The sequence below is a fragment of the Phasianus colchicus genome, chromosome 1 (assembly GCF_987193195.1).
Source record: "Phasianus colchicus chromosome 1, bPhaCol1.hap1.1, whole genome shotgun sequence".
NCBI classification, from domain to species: Eukaryota; Metazoa; Chordata; class Aves; order Galliformes; family Phasianidae; genus Phasianus; species Phasianus colchicus.
Window position 1 is genome coordinate 194,363,233 of NC_143436.1, and position 20,903 is coordinate 194,384,135.

Sequence of the window (20,903 nt, forward strand, 5' to 3'; positions counted from 1 at the left end):
AAGCCAGACTCCTAATAATTCCAGGAGAGAATATTTATTTGCAGGGAGCTTTGGGTTGTTGATTTTTTTAGATACGCCTTCATTTTCATGGATGCTGTTTGTAATCCTATAGGTCCCCTGGTTGTTTCATCATTGTTTTTCTCTGTCAACAGAAAACCAATTAAAAATCAAAGAAGAAAAAGATGAGGTGGAGGAACAGTCAAAGGAATTGGAAAGTCTTCCTCTTCCTGTGGTCAAAGAGGATGAAAACATGATGAAAATGGAGAAGGCTGAAGAAAAAGAAATTATAAAATTGCCAGTAATAGTAAAATTAGAGAAGCCTTCGGAATACAACGAAGAGAAACAAACTGTCAAAGAAGAAAGTGACTCCTTTAAAGAAAATGTCAAGCCTGTTAAAGCAGAGGTGAAGGAAAACAAAATAGAACCAAAAGACCTAAAAGAAGTAAAAAGTTCTACTGACAAAATAGCAGTTCATGAGCCCGAGAGGTTAGAATTTTGTGTTAATGTCAAAACTCCCCAGGAAATTGTGGAGAAATCTGTAGAAGAAAGTGAGAAACTTAAAAATGACCAGCAGGCAAAAATACCCCTTAAAAAGCGAGAGATCAAGCTGACAGATGACTATGACAGTCCTATAAAGGGGTCCCTGTGTAAATGCGTGACTCCAACGAAGGATGTCTTGAAGGAAGAGGGGAAACCAGAAGAGGAAACTTTTAAGAGAGTCCCTACAATTACTGCTTTATGTCCCGATGGCAAAGTGCTGGTAAATGGAGAAGTTAGCAGTGAAAAAATAACCCCAAGTGTCATACAAAATAATAGGTCGGAGCACTCTGTTGGTACAAAGGAAGACAGCAGCTCATTAAAAGAGAAAAACAGTAAAAGTGGGGAAAAGGTATCAGACTCCCTAAATTCTGTTAGTAAAATTATAAAAGCATGTGAGGTTGAGAAAAATGCAGTAACTGTGGTGAAAGAGCTAGGAGCTGTGGTCTCTGAGGTTTCAAATCAGAAAGTGCCTTTCAAGGAGGAATCTAGTCCTGTGGAAAAGGAGAGCTTTGACAGTCCAGCTACTGAAATGGTAGTGGAAGCATCTTCAAACTCTGAAGACTGTGCCAAAAAACCCGAAGAGAAACTAGCCACGATAATCAAAAAGGACAGACTGCCACCACCCAAAGAATGTTTAGAGAAGCGGGAGAAGCCCACAGATGCATCTGCTCCTGCAGAACTGCCCAAGCCTGCACTGTCTGAGGAAGAGACCTCAAAAAGCAGAAGTGAGCCTGAGGAGAAACCTGATTCTCCCAAAGCTGCTGAGACACCCCCTCCATCTTCTTCCCCTGTTACTTTAGAGAAGCCTGTTTTGGAAGCAGAGGGCTCTGATGCTAAACCTGCTCTCCTTGAGGAGAGTCAAGTAGAAGAAAAATCCAGCCCTGAAAAACCCGAAGAAGAACCTGAAGCTGCCAAGCCAGAGCCAGAGGGATTAGATGATGCCCATGCATCCAATCTAGAGAACTCCTCCGAGACTAAAAAGGATTCCCCAACACCTAAAAGCAAATTTAAGTATAAACTAGTTTCTGAAGAAGAAAGCTGCACAACAGATAATAAAGAAATTACTTCTGAAAGACAGAAAGAAGGGATTAAATTAACTATCAGGATCTCCAGTAGGAAGAGAAAAGCAGAAACACCACCAGAAGATGTCACTGCTGGCCGCACGCTAAGGAGATCCCCAAGAATATCTAAGCCAACTCCGAAAGTTGTGGAGACTCGGGATCAGAAATCTGACAAAAAACGAACTGAAGAGGAAGAGGAGAAACCTGCACATAAGCAGGAAAGAAAAGAAGATGCAAAAAAACAAGAGAAGGAGTCAAATTCTAAGGTTAACAAGGTAATATAGTTTCACTGTTTGGGGTTGCCACAGTCTTTCCTAATAGGAGTATATGCATTTACATAAGAATATTAAAGATTACTTCCCTTTGGTCAGCCTTTGCATGGAGCTAGATTTGCAGTCTGGTTAGTGGATTCAACCAACTTAAAACCAACCTTTAAGGAAGTGCTAATATCTGTTGACTTAGCAGCTTCTAACATTTTTCATGTATGTGAGATGTGAGACCAAATCAACCCAAGTGAATTCTTTTAAAACATGACACGATCAGACCTGAGTCAGTTTGACTGTGTGGCTGAATGGAGACTTCCATTCTTCCAATGGAAAAAATCCTGTAGATTTTCTAGGTGGATACTTGCTGGTGTCTGGCTGGTCAGTTTGAGAATGAGCGTAAGCAAAGAAACAAATATTATGACTTCTTACATATGGGATACACAGTTTTCTTTGGGCAGAGGTGTCTTTTTCATACAAAAAGTTAAATGTGCATCTATATAGTGCTTGTAAATTAATATAATCATCAACAGCTTTATTCATTTAACTTCCTTATGTTTCTAGGTGTGCAATGCCAAAGAAAAGCAAGGAGCAAAAAGCAGTCTGTATTTTTAAGTACGCTGTTTTCTATCAGCTTGAAATCCTCTTCACATTTCACTACTGTGCATTTCCTTATTGTTCCTGTAGTTTTACCAACACACACACATATTCAGCAAGTTCTGAATAACCTTCATAAAATGAACAGTTTTACTGAATATTTTATCTTTTTTTTTTTCTTCTTTGTGAAGAGGTTCTTTATAGATAGATTCAAAATAAAGATGACATATGATGAAGCCTCAAATTAAATTAATTCTCTCATGGATTTAAAGTACAGTTTTCTACTAAAGTTTAGTGAATAATGACATCACTAAAGAGACAGAAGTTAATGATAAGGACCTGAAATGAAATTTCGCCAGTATGATGTATTGCTGTGGTTTGAGTGTGTCCTGCAGAATATTTTGTACATTTTGGTTTATTTAGCTGCTTCAGAACAGAGAGTAACCTAGTCATAAATGAAAACTGTTTTGAGCTGAAAAACCTAGGGAGGGTATTTTCCTTTTTCAGTTTCCGGAGGGTAAAAAATATTTGTGAGAACTTGCATTTTTGGTATATTATTGTGAAGTTAAAATAGCCTGGTTGTAGGAAGTAATTTTAACTAATGCAAAATGTGAGTCCGAATTGTAATTGGAATTCTTCTTTCATCCAAATATATCTTAAACAAATCTCTGATAAAACTTAACACTTCATGTAGTAGATAAGAGAAGTCATTTTTCCAGTCCTTAAAATAAATAAATGTCCAAATAAGTCACTGGTAAGACATGTGGTTATTTTATTAAGGTGGATATTATATAAAGGGGTGAATGCCCTTTTCAACTAGCATCAAATGGATTGGTTTTTTACTTATGAAAAAGAATGGAAAAGTATAAATGTGAAAGCAGACTGTGCCCTTACATGGTGCACTGATTTTCTTTCAGAAAACTCTGCCTATCATAAAAGAGAGCTTCAAAAACACTGAGATTAATGTACTTGTTAGAGTGTAAGCATGTTTCCTAAAGCAAAATGAAAGAGATGAAGTGCATGTTAAAAAAGAAAAAAAGCCAACTATATGTATACATATATTCGGTTTGGATTGAGGAGAACTATCATAAAAAAACTTCAAATGTGGAATTTACCATGTTCACTCATTTGAAAATTTCTCTGCAGGTAGATACGTAGTTTTCTCCCTTTAGTGTCCTGTTGAACTTCAGGGCTCATTGAAGGTGTCTGTTCATTGAAATGTTCTCTTGTAAAATTATTGCAACTGTTCTGGTTGAGATGAATCGCTTTACTGTTGAGAAAAATATCTTGTAGGATCTGAAAAGAAACTGTAAGTTTCCTTTGTGTTTTCTCTTTGAAATGGCATCACTCAGAGAAGCAAAGTTCGGTGGACGGGTACGCGAACACGTGGCAGGTGGAAATACTCAAGCAATGAAGAAAGTGAAGACTCAGAGAGTGAAAAAAACTCTGATGAAGAGGAGGAAGAGGAAGAAGAGGAGGAAGAAGAAGCTGCACCTGCTGATGATGATGAACCATGCAAGAAGTGTGGCCTTCCCAACCACCCTGAGCTGGTAGGCTTTGGGGGAAAGCTGCTTTTGAGCGATTCGGGCAGTTCTGGTAGATCAGAGGAGTGTCTGAAGGTACACCATTCTTTGGGGTGGCCATGTGTAGAAGCTCAACAAGCTTTCAGTGCTTCTGATGTTATGGTCCTGGTTCATCAGCAGTACATATTGTCATAGATTCTTCTGATTAGGTAGGAAATGATGTGAGTCCACAAAATGAGCATATTCTCAGGTGTGTCAAAGACATCCCAGCATGGTTGAGACAGTTAGAATGTTAGGATGCTAGAGATGAGTATTCCACTAGATGGTCACACAGTTTATATGAGCATTATTGCTCAGTTTTAATGGAAATAGCTTTACCCAGCTAAGGAGGAATCCCAGTAGTTGCCTGGTTCTGCATACCCCAGACAGTCTGTGAGTCTGTCTTTGCCACCCTGAACATAAGAACACCCCAGCTGAGGAAACTGCCTAAGATTGCTGTGGTTCCCTTCTGGCCTGTATGGCCAGGTTTCCCTCATGTGGATGTAAACAGTTCCACCACATCTTGTCCAGATGTAGTTTTCTACTTAGTGTGGGGTCTGGAAAGCATTACAGGATTCCATAGTACGTGTACGCAGTCTGTGTAATCCAGTAGTGCTGAGTTGCCTGAGAATACAACACAAGATGAAATCTGGTGCTAAAGTGGAAAACTGTGATACATAAACTTGCTCATAAAAACCACCCGTGGCCTTGGAAACATCCAGTGATAAGTGATACAGGATTGTTTTTGGTTTTGGCACAGTCCAAAGTATTTATGAAGTGCTTCTGTGTTGGCAGGGAAAATAGTTCTGGAGCTTGTTACACGTTGTGAATGCCAAAAGATATTCATGATTTGTTTTGTTTCAACAGATTTTGTTATGTGACTCCTGTGACAGTGGATACCATACAGCTTGCCTTCGCCCTCCTTTGATGATAATCCCTGATGGAGAATGGTTCTGCCCACCTTGCCAGCACGTATGGTTCCTGTTCCGCTTCATTTTCAGCATTGCAGTTGTGGAGATTTGTTGGGAGTTTAACAGTTTCTTTCTTTCATCTTTTTTTTTTTTTTGTTAGAAAGCAGACTGTGATGCATTGTAGAGATGCTGATCTTCCCCCTTAGCCATTAGGAAAACTGTTTTATGAGGTGGTTTTCCTTTCCCCTTCTTTTTTCTGTTAGTGACAAATACTGCATGTTGCTGTTTTTTTCTTATGTTAAGCAACTTAAAGAATAACATGGTATTAAGAGTATAAAATCATAATTTTATCCAAAGAAGCATCACATTGTCATCCAGGAGGGGGAAGCATAGAATCATAGAATTTCCCAAGTTGGGAGGGAGCCTTAAAGATCAAGTCCAGCAAGGAATAATCAGAGATCAAAGCAAGCAGCTGTTTCTGAAGTACTTTTCCTCCTTCAGAGACTTTTGCTCAGAAGCTGGTAGAGAAAGCTGCCATTTCTGGTTAGCATCTCCTAGAAAACCCAGTGTTTTCCCTGCTGAGTAATAGACAAATATGAGCATTTTTTCAAAGGTTACGACCCGCTTCTTAAAAAAAAAAAAAAAAAAAAAGGTTAAAAAAATGTTGTGCATATGTCTTGTTTAATTTTAAGCATATCTAAATAGCAGGAATTGCAGTGGTGATGCTTGGAAGGATAAGCCAGAGAGAGTGCAATGCTGTTCCTGTTAAATGAATGGGGAACCATCCTATGCACGTTTTGAGAACTGTCTGCCTGAAGATCTCTAATCTTCCTTTCTTATAGAAAAATCCTTTGTCAAAATGGCTGTTGCTCTGCAAAATGCTTGCCACCTTGACCATGGCGTGACACGGCTGTATTGTGCATTGGTTTTCAGTTGTCTTCTGAGAAGTAGTTTGGGTTAAGTAGTTGTGATCTTGAATCACAAGAATGTTCAAGAATGTTTTCTTCCTTAAACAATTTTATATTGCTGCTTGCAGTAAAGTCATCTCCTTGCTTGGTTGCTGTTTAGTAATTTTCAACATGAAAAATAACAGATCTGTGAAAGTGTGATGATCATCCTTGGAAATAGTGTAATGAGGTCATGGACATGAAACAAGGCACAGCTTTTCCATAAAAAGTCATTACACATAGCTCCTGGATTAGTAAATGGCATTTTAAGATATGGAATATTTGGTTAAAAATGGTGCTGGGAAGTGCCTATACCTTTTATCTGTGGCGTCCATAGACTCACATCTCTCCAAAGGTTAAGATAAATACAAGATAGCACTGTTAACACAACTTCATGTATGTATGTTGACATGAATAAATAGTGCACAAAGTGTCTGAACAGGAGATGGAAACAATTCTGAAAGAAACTAATCTCGTGTTTCATTCCCTTAGAAATTACTCTGTGAGAAATTAGAAGAACAATTACAAGATCTGGATGTCGTCTTAAAAAAGAAGGAGCGTGCAGAACGCAGGTACTGCTGTATGGCTGTGTTCACAGCAAACTCTGTATGTGCATTAAAGGAAACTGGAGACCAGCCCAGTTTTCTCTGCACACTGATTAGTGGTTATTGGTGGTGCAATGCTGGGAGTGCTTACAAGAAAGGTGAAAAAGTCCAATAATTAGAAAAGATAAATAAACAAACTTGCATTGAACTTGGGTCAAGGTGTCAGGAGGTGATTTTGGCTTTCCCTCAGCTGTACTGAAATGGTTTTCAGCTCTGGTTCAGCTGCATGTTATAAATACTGTCATCCACTTGTAAATATCCTGCTGACAGCAAGGTTAACCTCTGCCTTTGGTATAAAGGTAATCCAGATTAGTGTGGTTTCTGAGTCCTGTTGCTTTAGATTCTGTTAAACTTTACCTGTTTTACAAGATGATGCAGTTGCCATAGTGCATCTGAGTCACAGCTTTGACTGACATTTTGCATTCACTCCAGCCATTTCCAAAGGCTCAGTGCAAACCAGTCTGCTGTGTTTGTGGGCAGCATCCTTACTGCTTGAACATCCTATCTGCAGTTTTCAGATCTGGTAAAGAGGGACATGAAACAGAATTTGCTTAATATACGGCTTGTATATTGAGCACTTTGTAACATTTAATGACATCTATACACATTATTAAACACAATTTGGCATGAATTGTACCTTAAAAGGCAAAATTCACCTGAAGATGAGATCTCTTTAAATACAGTAATTGGGCAGGTTTATATTTGTAGCATGACACTGACACCACATGAGATACAATTATTTGGTGCTCAGGGGAGTGGAGCAGAATTCATGTTTGTGTTCAGCCTCTGTCAGACCTCCTGTCTGTGATTGCTGTTGTAACAGCAACAGTGACAATGGCAGATCAGGTACCAACTGTTCTCAGCTTCTGCTCAGAGTGGATCTAGTAAAATACACTATAGTGAAATTACCCTTGGTTTGCCAATTAGTGAATTTGTAGCTGTGAGAACAAAGAAATTAGCTGTTTTTGTGAGTGAGCTCAGCTTACAAACAGCCTCCATCTGTGCAAGAGTGTGGAAAACAGAACTGTGTCTGCTGCTGTGTTTTATGGTGGGAAGTCTCATTGCTAGTGAACAGTATTTTTGGTCTTACTTTGATAAATATTGTGCTGGCAACCATTACTTGAAATGCAGTTTTTTTCCATCCTGTCGTACTACTTTGAACTCAGTGGTATTGCATGGGACTATGGCTTTCTAACTGTTACAGGAGAGCACACAATCAATACAGTAGCAGTCTTCAGTGTCTGAAACAGATGTTTCACAACCATTTTGCAATCTGATCCTCATTCCAAATTAACCTAATGTTTTCTGTTGTAAAGGTTTCCTTTAAAAAGAGAGAAGTGAGTTTAGGATATAAAGATTTTGTGATACAGTAACTGAGTATCGAAGTTTTTCAACCTAATGGTGGTATATTTTAATAAATTGCCAGGTGAGAAGGCTGAAGAGAGCAAGAGTTGTGATGCTAGAGGAAATGATAGTCTGCTCTTTTTTATTGCTGTGTAAATTACAGTTGGTTGTTTGGGGCACATTGATGGTTTCTATAAGAAACCATGTTTCTATAAGATCACAGAGTATCTCTTGTCTGTTATGCTGGGAAGGAGAACAACTGTCTCATCATGAGCACTCACACTTAACAGCTTCTTGTATTGTTATCAGATTCAGTGTTGGTTTTTGAACTGGTGACACTGTTGTGCTTGTGCAGTTACTCCCAACCTTTCAGGAATCTGATTGAAATTGATTCAGCTGTTCAGCTGTGTTCTTACACATCCCCAGAGTGCCACAGATGTTCATTGAAAACTTTTCAGTTCCGTGACGACTCTGACAAATATGTACACCAAAGTCATACCCTTCTTTTTCTCCCATTCCTGAATTTGAGGTGCTGCTGCAGCAGCCTGGCTGAATTTCAGGTACACTTAAACTCCCTTAGTCATGTGCTATGACAAGCCAGGAGTGGGCCTCAGAGTTGTTCTGGATGCCACTTTTAATCTTGCTAGAGACTCATAGAAAATCCCACTGGGGATTCTCTACTTCTTGCAGGCCACATCAGGTGGAGCACTTCCTTTCATGTACTCCTAACTTCCCTGTAGCTGTGTTTTCTAGATTCTTATAGTATGTGTTTGTAACTAGTTGGGGCCCATCAGCATCCCACAGTTCCAAACCTGTTGATGAAGATGTTTACACTATTGGTTAGTGTTACTGAAGTGTTAGTGAGTACCTAAGCTGGGGGAGGTAAAACAGATCTCAGAACCTTCGTGGATCATATTTAAAAACAGCTGAATTTTTCTCATCCCTCCCATTTCTTCATGCTTTGCATTAAAAGAAATAAGAAATGGAAAAGACCATCAAAGACATTCACTGTATATTAAAATGTTTTTAGTTCCTTTCTGGTTTTAGGAGTTGTATTCCTTACCTTAAGGTGCTATTTAGTCGCATTTCTAGAACATAGTGACTTTGCAAAGGGTAAAATTTCCTCCTCATCCAACCAATCTCATGGTGCTCAGGGTGGACGTTTCTTTTGGTCTATCAGTTTGGAGAGTTGATACTAGGAGGCACAAACAATTACTTTAATAGAAAACCAAGATTTTCTATTTAATTACGATACAGAGTTGTCAAAGCTTATGGTGTTTTTGGCCCTAAAATAACCTAAAATCCATTTGTAGTCTCTGTTGGTATTACTTTAGGAACTATATGTGTTCATGTTATTTAATAAAAAAAAATGATGCTAGATTCTTTTGTAGATAGTTCTCCAGAAGATTTTTTGCATAAAAATGTATAGTGCAGAAGGCTAGTGAGAAAACTAGTTTAAAATTGATGTAGATTCTTTCCAAATTAATCAAAGTATTGGAAACCAAATTTTTACTCATAGATGCCTGTAACTGTTTGCACAAAATGATGCACATTTGAAGTAGAGGTGTTGGGTCATAGAATCCTAGAATGGCTTGGCTTAGAAGGGCCCTCCAAGATCATGTGTTCCAAAACCTTGCTGCAGGCTGCATTGATCAGGTTGCCCAGTCACTAGATGAGGTTACCCATGGCCCCATCTTACCTGGCCATTAACATCTCCAGGTATGAAGGACAATTGGGTAGAGGTGTGGATGACTTGTGTACATGATGCATCCTGTTGCAAGTCCATTGTAATTGGGTATGTGCTCAGTGCAGCTACACAGTGTAACTGCAGAAGTTGATTAATGCAGAATCTTGATCTCAGAAAATCAGAAATGTTTAGCGTTGGTTCTTGCATGATTTCATTTCAACCGTGGTGATGCTTCACCGGATCTTGAAAGCTGGAGGTCTTCTGGCAAATGTCTCATTTATACCTTGTCCCTGCTGCAGCTGTGTTCTAAATCACTTTTATTAAAAACAGTATTAAAGTCTATAGAGGTATCACTCACTTTCAGAGTCCTTGCAGGCTCACCAGCTTTCTTAGTTATTTTCATTTATTTAAATTATCTCTCATGTTCATGGAAAAGGTTATAGATTGCCTTCTTATCCAAAGATCAGAACCTAGTGCTGTTTGAGAGGTGCTGGGATGTCTGAGGCATCTTGGGGCAGACAGATGTCCCACTGGAGCAGCAAGCAGAGGCCAGGAGCCAGACATGACAATTCAGATGGCAGTGGATGCTTGCTAAACTAAGCTTGCTGCTACTGCCTGAACTCAATTTTACTTCGATTCAATCCTGTTACCTGCTGTGGACCATAAGGGCAGTCTACTTTTCCTTACAGTAGTTTTTCCTATATTTGAGCACTGTTCTCCCTCCTGGTTCTCTGGACCAGGTGTCCATGCTTCTTTAGTTTTTCCTGCACTCCAGTAATTCCTACCAGCTTTGTCATAGAATGTCGTCATTATCCTGCAGGCTGTTCTCTTGTCCATGCATCCTTCAACCACCATGCGTCTTCAAACTCCATTGTTTGTGAGAACTTTCTGGAAATTACTTACGTTATTCATAGAGGAAAATGTAATCACATGGGATTTAATATGTAATTCCAACAGTAATAACTTTTCAGTTGGTGCATCCTCCTGGGATGGTTATGGTGCTACTTGCAGTGTTATTTTGGATATCTGCAGTCTTTCTGTGAGCTTATTTTCTTTTTTCTCTCCTAAAGAAAAGAGCGACTGGTGTACGTGGGTATCAGCATTGAGAACATCATTCCACCACAGGTAAGTTACTGCGTCTGTGTTGTATTATTCTTTTGTTTTCTACATTTCTCAAGGAAGAAGGTTTGAATGGAGTGTTAGAAGAGCTAGAAGTATCTTGGAAAGAAAGATGAGTGTATATGTAGGACAGAAACAATTCCAGAATCTTCCTTTTAGTCTGAACTTGAGTTTAGTGGAGGGGCTTTGAGACCCTCCATCAGTGAAGAATCTCAGAATCAACTTCTCCCATTAAAATTGGGATGTCAGTAGAATCCATTGGCATTCTGTGAGTTATAAGGGTAGGATTCAGTTTCATTAACTCTGGTATCTATGTCTGAGCCAGTGTCACAGCCTTCCTTTAGAAGCAATGGAGGGAGATGAGTGTTTTTTGGCTTTTGACAGGGGTGGGAAGGAGTACCTGTTAGAAGCATAACATTTCCTTCCCAAAAGTGCATATTGAAGTTACATTTGATGAAAAACTATCAATATTTTGTGTTTTAATAACAAATGCTCCTATGTGATTTCACTTTACAGGAAAGAAAAAAATAAATCTTTTTATTCATGTGGAGATTGTCCTTTTCTCACTTCTTGAATACATTTTCAAGTGAATTTCTTCATGTCATAGTCAGATGCCTTCATCCAAAATTATGTCATCTCTTCTTCCATGAGACTTTAAAACAAAACTTCTGTTTAGGTATAGACTTTCCACTCCGACAGTAATAAAACCAGCTTTCTCCCTCTGTCTCTGGACAGCAGATAAATGGTAACAGATTTTGCAGACTTGCAAGAGACTCTCTGGCTGAGAGTCTGAAATTCAACCCAGGCACAGATTTTTAAAAAATGAATAAATTGGAAAGAACGTCATAAAATTAAACTCTCTGGATTTCATCAAAGCTGCACCATGTAAAGACACTTATAGTGGCTCAGACCAAAGCCAGCCCCTGCACAAGCCACCCATGCTGTTGGCTTTATGGGTCAAAGAATGGCGTGGTGGCACAGGGGCAGAGTCACTGTACTCAGTGACTTACCTGATCAGTTTGTTCAGCTTGCTGCATTTACAGGTGCTGGGAGCATCACCTGGCTGCTGTAGCATTAACGTAGTGGTACTGTGGAACCTCAGTCTTTGAGTGATATGTTTGTGTGTGGTGTGAGCACAGGCATGAGAAATCTGGAGAGAGTGAAGAGAATTTCTTGACACATCTGTCTTATGTCAACAGGAGCCGGAAATCCCTGAAGGTCAAGAAGAAAAAAAGAAAGATTCCAAAAAGCACAAATCAAAGCTGCTTGAAAGGAGGTCTACCAGAACCCGGAAATGCATAAGCTACAGGTAGGCAGTTTGTTTAAACAGCTTATAAAGCAAAAATAAAGCATACCATCATTTTCCTTCTCAGTCAACCTCCTGCACACTTTCACATTTAAAAGAGAGGCCAAATTAAAGTGTCTGTGTTGTTTCCTCTTAATACCGGTTATGCTGGATGTTTGTGAAACGGAGGTGCTTATTACTTTTATATTGGAAATTGGATGCATAAGAAGTTAAAACACATGTGGTACTTTGTTCAGCGATGCTGGAGAAAAAAATGGTGTTATTGCAGCTCCTGCTGTAAGTAAAAGCAGGTAGATTATACTCCTGCTTTCTGTTGGAAGGAAAAACTTTTGCTTCTCTCTAAAAGCCTGATGTTCCCATCTCTCTTTTTTTCCTCTTTGGGGACTGGAGAAGAGAACTGGTGCCTGAGAACTTGTGTTTTTTGTCCCAGCTGCATTAAGAATATAAGGAGTCTTGCCTTTCCCACAGTGCTTGTTCTTTGTAGACCCTTATCATAATAAACAAGAACTTTACAACTTCCAGAATTTTCCAACAAATAACCATGGTTAAACTCAGTCTGGTTGTGCCATTGAGGAGAGATGTGGCCTTTGTGTTGGGTTTTCAACCTGCTCAGCAAACTCATTCTGACCTTACTTAGCTGTTGAGTTTCTGTAACTTTTAAAATTAACAGCAGAAGCCACACTAACAAAAATGTCATTTCTGGCTTGTGAAGTTAGATATTTCTATATGCCAGGGACACAGTTAGATAGATTTGCTGCTATGTCTGTGACAGGTCAGGCAGCATTTGGCCAGTAGTCTTACCTGTAGGATATCTGGCATGACTTCAGCAGGACACACGTTATAGAGGGGCAATGGAAATAATGTTTATTGTAATGTTGCTCCTGAAAATCAGTCTTTGATAGAAAATGACAGTCTGTCTCACAGACTGCATCACGCACGTAACTTTGAGCTGGTGAAAGTATTGCACATGTCAGTGTGTCACTTCAAATCTATATGTCTGCAGTGAAGTCCTATTAGTGTCAGTGAGAACTGTGCTTGCTTTCCTTCTGAGGGGGAAAATAAATGCTAAATGTCTCATTCTGCTTACAGACAAATCTGTATTGTGTAGCATTCTGGTTCTCTGAAGACAGGTTAGTCCCTTTTTTTTGTCATCTGTGCTTTCCTTTTGTGAGAAGGTTAGCAAAAACCTGCTTTCTGAATAAAGCAGCAGCAGTAGAAATGATGTGCCATTACAGCTAATTGACAAGCAGCTGTCAGCCCATGTTGGATTTCAGGTTATTTGTGATTTGAGAGCATTAAGTGATTTCTCACATTTTAAAGGTTTTTTTTAGCGCTCTAAAGGGAAAACAGTGTTTGAGTAATGTGGAACAAGTCTTATTGATGGAATAATTTCAGACTTACTTCCTTACTGTGTAAAGCTGCCTTAAACATGTTGTACAGCTGTTCTCAGGATATACAGAAAGACCAGCAATCACCTCATTTTAAAAGAAGGTGTTTTATGGCTGCTGTTAGGTTATAGAGTAATACTAGATCTATTCTTGTCTTCTTCTGCTGGAGGTTACAATGGAGGATGGAGATAAATGTACCTGTAATCTTTCTTTAGTGACTGGCAAGCCAAATCTTTGATGAAAGTATTGTCCCAAGCGCAGTCATTTCTATTTTAAAAACAGAGAAATGAGAAGAAAAGAAAATAATCTAAACAAAATGTCTTTCCTACAAAGATAATACAGGTTGTACTTTTTGCATGTAATTTCTCAAGGTGGAGTTTGGGTAATACAGGTAACAGTCCCTTGTTACAAAACTGCAATTTCTAACTGCAGAAACCATCTAAAGAAGTCATCTTCTGTGTAGGAGGACTGGCTCCTTTCTCCTCCATTTGCCATTCTGCTTCAATGAGCCACTCCGTGTGCAGGGATTGAGGCAGGCTTACAAAAGCAAACTGTTTCTCTGTTTCCTATTTAGTTATGTAACGTTACCTTATGGTTTATTTGTGTGTTGCTATGAAGAGCTCTGTACAGTACATCTCCTCTGTTCAGCTTAGAGTGCTGCCAATCCATAAGGTGTAATTACTCTGAGGAGAAATGAAGCTACGTCAAACAAATTCTTAAGGCAAATTTTGACAGGGTGAATAATTATCCCCTGGCTTTAATAGGTGCTTTCCTGGAAGCCTGTTTTGCAAATTGGCAGTGTGTATGTCATCCCTATAAAAGGTGTGAAGGCATTGCTAATGTTTGGTGTGAAATGTGCTACTGATACCATTGCAAATAATTTTCAGATTATGTATCGTTAAATTCAGCAGTGTCATGTAAAAATAAAGTGCTTTTCTGTTCATGTAACTCAGTACCAAAAGGTCTGTGAGTGATAAATACTTTGCAAATAGAAATAATAAACATATCTTTTAGAAAATGGCTGTTTTCTCACGTATCTGCCCCTTTGTCTATGTTATTTTGTCACTCATGCAGCCCATTACCTATGCAGCATGGTTGGTTAAAGCAGTTTTAGATTTTGGGGTATGTTTCTGTAATACCATAAAATCATAAATGAAAACTGTTATTTTTAGGTTTGATGAATTTGATGAGGCAATTGATGAGGCAATTGAAGATGACATCAAGGAAGCTGATGGAGGAGGTATGTTTCTCATATTTGTTTTTCATTCCAATGGTGGTATGAAGATTGAGACCAAATTTCTTTTGGTATGACAGACAACGAATAGAGTCCTCTCCCTCACACTGTGTAATTTACAGTTCTTACTATTGCACTTTTAGGTTCACACTAAATAATTTCCCTTGGAAATGGCCATGCCAAGCTGCCAGAAGATGCCAAAAAGCATTTGGTGTTGATAGTTAAATTCGACTTGTAAATGTTTTAATACACGAATACAGTAAATAACCATGACAAGGCAGTTTTTAGGATTAATTCACTATGTTTTGAATTTGAGAGTGGCATCAAGCACCACTGACATCTGACACCTGTAAATATTGGGCTCAAAAACTGGTCCACGTTTGGGACCCTTTGAATGCTGGGTCTGCAAATACAGTCCTGAAGTGTTAATGCAGATCTGTGAGCACTTCTCAATTATACATGAATGAAGTGCAGTTGCACTTTGTTGCTGCTTGGTGAGGCACCACAGGGAACAAAAGAGAGATCTTCCAAAGTACCTGAGACTGATAAATCTGTGCTTCTGCGTCACCTTAGCTTCTGTGGAGAGAGCTGCTGTGAAACTTAATCCCTTCCTTATATGGCTTCTGCTATCTCTATGCAGACAGCAGTTTTCAGAAGGCCAGGGGATGTATGCTGACAGTCTGAAACTCAGGTGTCTGTGGGTGTGTTACACAAGACGTTAATAAATGTAACTTAAATCCTCAACAGTAAAACTAACTTTTCTGAAAGTCTACTTATTGGCCAAACAGCAGCTTAAACACTTCCAGAACTCCCAAGAACAGCATGAAGGCCTTAGGATGAAGATGTATTTTCTGCTATCTGCCCTACTCAAAAAACACTGTCATTGGGGGATGATGTACTTTGTGGTTAAGTAGCAGAATGCCAACATTTACCTTCTGTCTTCTTTGTTGATCTCAGTGTTTCCCAGAGACCATAACTGCGGCTGTGTTTGTCAGGAATAAGACTCCAGACAGCATCAAAAAATTATTCTGTTACAGAAAATAACCTGAAGCAGGAGGCATGAAAGAAAGTTATGAGCAAAGTTAAACAAAATTAATGTTGTTCTTATTTTCCCCTTTCTATCACTGAATTCAGGCATTGGCAGAGGCAAAGACATGTCTAATATCACAGGACATCGTGGAAAAGACATTTCCACAATCCTAGATGAAGAAAGGAAAGAAAATAAGCGACCCCAAAGAGCTGCTGCAGCACGGCGCAAGAAACGACGGCGACTAAACGACCTGGATAGTGACAGTAACCTGGACGAGGAAGAGAGCGAGGATGAGTTTAAGATCAGTGATGGGTAAGTCTCCAGTTTAGTTTCTACCACGAGTTACTGCCTGTTTCGGGTTTCTGTGACTCTGCAGTGCCCCTAAAGTGGTCATTGGGAGAATGTGTCCAGATCCAGAACACCATTGTACAGTGCCAGCAAAAATACTTCTGGCTTAGTTGAATTTAGTTGTGCTGGAAAAACTGTACTTGAATTCACTGCAGTCATCCAACATCCATTTTAAGCAAAACCTATCCTTAACAAAGATGTAGCTAAAGTGAGGCAGGTTGTTCTTCTGACAGTATGTCCTGTTCTGTGGGATCTTTATTTGGCCTGGTTGCCATTTAGAAATCAGAAAAGTAAAATTTCTCCATTTCTCCAGCATACGAAACTTGACTTTTGGGTTCTGGAATCAGCTCTTGTCTTTTGCTTTCTAAAAGATAAGGTGTGAACACAGCCAAAGAACAAGGTTACACTGCAGAAAACAAATGTGTGTTATGCAAAGCTTTAGAGACTGAATGAATATTGCTTTGGCTCACTGAAATTATTTTTCCCTGAAATTTCTTATCTTTCAGACTGGGAAATACATAATGTTAAAAAATAATTTTAGATTTTCTTTATGCCTCAATGAAGAAACATAGTAGAGCTTTTATAGCTTTTAAAGCTCTACCCAGTAGAACAGTCAATGTACGAAGTTTATGGCTAACCTACACAACAGATGCACATATCTCTTGAGCTTTGTTTTTCACATATGACCACATTAAGGAATTTTCAGTCACGTGGTGAATAGTCAAGCAAAATATGCTGAAAATATCCAACCTATGATTGGAGCTTTTGGAAGTCTTCCAGAGTTAATAGCACATAGTTCTGTTAAATTGTGCTCAAGCATTTTCAACTCAGTTCTTTGCTGAATACCATCTGAATGTTATCCTGGGATTTACATTCAGCTGGCAACCAAATGCAAGTGTCTGTGCATCTGCAGTGTTGCACTGTTTTTTTTTTTTAAATGAATATGTTTTCCTCCCTCACAAGTGATGCTTATGCAAAGGTATTGCTATGCAAGTGTTATGTTGAAGTGCACTGTGTGAACACTCTAGAGTTTATCCAGTTTAAATCTCACCTATGGTCACATTTTGATGTAACATTCATATCCACTCACTGTTCTGATCCACTGTGTAATGTCATTCATTGTAAAGCTATCTTCCAAGAGACAACAGAAACTCCATGTCAGTGATGGCAGTTTGCTCGCTCTGGATCTTTAATACACATCATTTCTGTGAGATTTGTGCAGTTCTGTTAGGTGTCTGCTTTGCACCTAACAGAGGTAGGTTCGTGAAGGTAATGTTTTGATTCTTTGTTTCAGATCTCAGGATGAGTTTGTTATATCAGAGGAAAATCTGGACGAAAGTGAAGATGATCCACCATCAAACGAAGACAGCGATTCCGAGTTCTGTGCCCGCATATCCAGGAGACATCTCTCCAGGCCCATGAGGCAAAGCAGGCGGTTACGAAGGAAAACAGTCAAGAAAAAATATTCTGAAGATGATGAAGATGAAGATTCTGAGGACAATTCAAGCAGAGAATCTGGTGAGTATAAGTGGTTTTTTAGATGTATGGAATATTTTGTGCTGGAGAGAGGAAGACTGGAAGTCTCAGTTTCCTGTCATGACATGGACGCTAATGGTTTTGGTTCCTTTGGTCAAGTGTATGTCATCTTTGCTTCCTATCTGTAAAGCTCCTTTGCTGCTTGTTCTGCTGTGAGTGTTCTAAAGGAAACTGTTCCTGAGTATTAGGCTCTTGGCATTTAAAATCAGTCTGTATTTAAATGTATGCTCCTGTTATTTTGTGTCCTTTGTGGACAGTTTCAGCTCTCGTGTACGTGTCTGTTTGGAACATGATTGCAGGGAATACAAAGGATAGAGGCAGAAATATTCTTCTTTCTATGTACTTAAAGACCTCCTGAAAAACTTTGAAAAAGCCTCTTCTGAAAGAAGCATTTTCCCTCACTTTGTGTAGAAAACTGATTCCTTCAGCTGCTGTCAGTTTTGTATGGCATTTAGTTGTTCAGAGCATAATTACCTTTTCAGTGTTTTATCTGTAGATAAATTGTAATTGTAAATTGTAGGTAGATGTTTTCATTGAATGTAGACAGTGATCATGTTGAAGTAGGTTGATTTGAAGTACTGGCTTCCAAAAGGAGGGTTAATGCATGGACAGATCAAGATAGCCACATGCACTTGCACTAGCTGCTGTTCTCCTGTCCTGAATGCATCACTGCACTAAATGTAAGCAGTTAGTAATGAAGATATTTGCAGAACCTAGAAGATCCAAAGAATTTGGCCATCTACTCCGTAATGCCTACAAGCAGATCTGTTTCTTTGTGAACACGTTTCTGCAAGAAGATCAGAACCCCATCTGTACCATCAGAAACATCCTGTTTTAAAAAAGAGCAGGAAGAGGAAACACTAAATGCAGTGTAGTTTTCTTACTTTGGCAGCAAAGTGTTGGTTGGTAGAGCCTTGCCTCACTGATTCCAACATAATTCCTTAGATATATAACTGCAGTCATAACTGCTCTTCTTTACTTCTATTGCTGTCCTCAGGATCCTGCCTGAGCTCTGTTTTGAGTTAAAGAAGTAATGTTCCCTCTGGGTGGCTTTGTTTTCAGTCTCCAGAGATGGGAGCTTTTTCTAAAGGCAGTGTTTGGTTGCCTGGCTGTGACCCTTTCTGTAACATTTTAGGAGGTAAAAAGGATTGCTGCTTTGATCTGTCCCTGGTGTCAGTCAGTAATTTAAGAACAGTATGGGTTGCATATAGAAATGTACTGTGATCACAGGATAATTGCTCTGGCGTGGCTCAGTGAAAAAGAAGTTGACTCAGAGCTGATGTTAACTGTTAAAAATGTAAATACGTTCAATTCTCAAAGCCAATAGGTGCAGTAGTCCGGTGTGGGAAGAACTGAGAATGATGGTAAGTTTCTTCTCCATAATTCTTGTTGTAAGTGAACTTCTAAGCCTAGATTTGTTGTAAATTATTTAATACTCCAAAGTCAGATCTTACCTGGATTCTCATTTTGTTGTTTCTATTCATCTATCTGTTTTGAGAATTATTTGAGCAGAGTGCAATGCTTTTAAATTGAAAAAAAAGAAAAAAAAAAGAAGGGGCTTTCCTGGAACTGGTAATGTATATGTCATTGACTCAGGTTGTTTCAACTGTCAGGAATTGTAGAGGAAGCATTTTTGGCACCAGTAGATATGAGGGAACAAAAACATGGGAAGAAAACCTGCTCTGGGGGAGTTTGATGGAGACGAATTTGTGAGAAGGTTTTTTAAAAGTAAGCAATTTGCTGGTGGCAGTGAAAGGGGAACTGATGTGTGAGCCTGGGATAGGTCAGGCTAATGAGTTGTGATGGCTGAGACTCTCCTATGCTGGAAATGTGCCTGGTTCTATCTGTGCTGTTCTAAAGCTTATCTAAATAGCACAGTTTTGTCTTAATGGAATAACAGACATGGCTGTTTTCTTTTGTACAGAGAGTGGTGATTACACAGATTACAGTGATGATGACTACCTGGAAACTAGGAGGAGAAGATCAAGAAGGAATCAGAAGAGGCAAGTTAACTACAAGGAGGATTCAGAAAGTGATGGCTCTCAGAAAAGTGTCCGATATGGAAAGGAGTTAAGAAGAGTTCATAAACGCAGGCTCTCCACTTCAGATAGTGAAGGTAAAACATACAGTCTGATTTGCAGGAGTTGGTGTATGTCTGCATTAGTCTAAGGAGAAATCTCTGTACAATTCAGAGATGCCCAGAACATTTTCTTTCTAGAGTCCCTTGGTGTTTCTCAGAAACTTGTTTCCTTGTGAAGGAGCCCACAGGTATTGTGCGATGCACCATTATGGTTACTTCTCAAAGTCACTGTCCCTGCTCTGGACTCACAGGGTCTGACTTTACTGTGTCTGGCAATGACTGGTGGCTTTTCAAAGCTATAATTAATGTCACTGTTTTGCCACTTCTCTGTTAGGAGGCCATAAAGCCTTCTCCACAAATGCTCGAAGATTCTTTTTTGCCTTCTGGTGCACTGATTGTTTTCATAGGTCAGTTTGCCATCCTACCTTCCTCTGTGGTCATTCAGCCTTTTCCAGTGCAGTCTCCTGTTTGAAGGTGCTGCAATCAGTGCAGGTGTGTATCATGTTACAGAAAACTTGCTCGCAGTAATGTCAGTCACTCCATGAGCCACTGATGTGTATTTAGATACAAAATTAGCTTGTACAAACACAGCCACTGGCTTTGGGTCCTTTGAATTCTGATGCCCAACTCATGAGAACCATCTGTTTGGCACTGTGATGTGCTGAGCTTTACAGGTTGCAGTGGGTGCCAGGGCACCTGTAGGTAAGTTTTGGAAGTGCTGACCTGAGTCTATAGAATGTTACAGGATCCTCTTCCACGAAGGGAAGCAAGTATGTAATGCAGCTGTATGGTATCTTGAAAACTTGATCTCATTCTTCAATATACAGTCTGTTCTCAGAAATAGGATATATAGGCTGTCTGCTCATGATCTGCTGTATGGTGGCTGACTTTTTCTTTGCTGCCTGCACTTGTGACTTTAAACAATGCCTGATTGATGGTGTCTTTTGTACATGAAAACCCATTTCTTCAGGTATTTTTGGTACTGGCTTTTTGCATACTAAACCCAATGCCATTTAGTACCATTCCAGTAGTTTCCCACGGTTCTAATGTAAAAAGTATGTAACAGTTACTGGAAATGTAATTACGTTGAAAATACTGGAAGTCTGACAAAATCTCTGGCAACCTGAACCTACACTGATAATACCTTTAAAAATGACAGTTTGCATGCATTTCTAATGGAAATAGCAAGGAGAAAGCCAGTGGTGTTTGATTTTTCAGTTTGTCTTTTTTCACCTAAGCCAGTTTGCAAGAAAAAGGCCTTCCACTGAGAGACAGCAGCCTTCCAGCCACATTCAAACAGTGTTCATGTGCTTTGAAAGAAGTCCTGTAGAATTTGGTGGGGGGA

At 39.3% G+C, this 20,903-nt stretch overlaps 1 protein-coding gene across 1 annotated transcript in view; it reads left to right on the plus strand.

The window, feature by feature from the left end:
- The window catches only part of RSF1 (remodeling and spacing factor 1), a 61,655-nt gene that overhangs the window by 31,677 nt on the left and 9,075 nt on the right, over positions 1 to 20,903 (plus strand). Inside the window, exons 6-15 of the mRNA XM_031601071.2 lie at positions 153 to 1,876; positions 3,814 to 4,011; positions 4,891 to 4,995; positions 6,374 to 6,453; positions 10,588 to 10,642; positions 11,836 to 11,945; positions 14,503 to 14,570; positions 15,699 to 15,906; positions 17,237 to 17,460; positions 19,403 to 19,594. Coding sequence (XP_031456931.2) covers positions 153 to 1,876; positions 3,814 to 4,011; positions 4,891 to 4,995; positions 6,374 to 6,453; positions 10,588 to 10,642; positions 11,836 to 11,945; positions 14,503 to 14,570; positions 15,699 to 15,906; positions 17,237 to 17,460; positions 19,403 to 19,594 — 2,964 coding nt within the window. The remainder of the gene's footprint in view (positions 1 to 152; positions 1,877 to 3,813; positions 4,012 to 4,890; positions 4,996 to 6,373; positions 6,454 to 10,587; positions 10,643 to 11,835; positions 11,946 to 14,502; positions 14,571 to 15,698; positions 15,907 to 17,236; positions 17,461 to 19,402; positions 19,595 to 20,903) is intronic.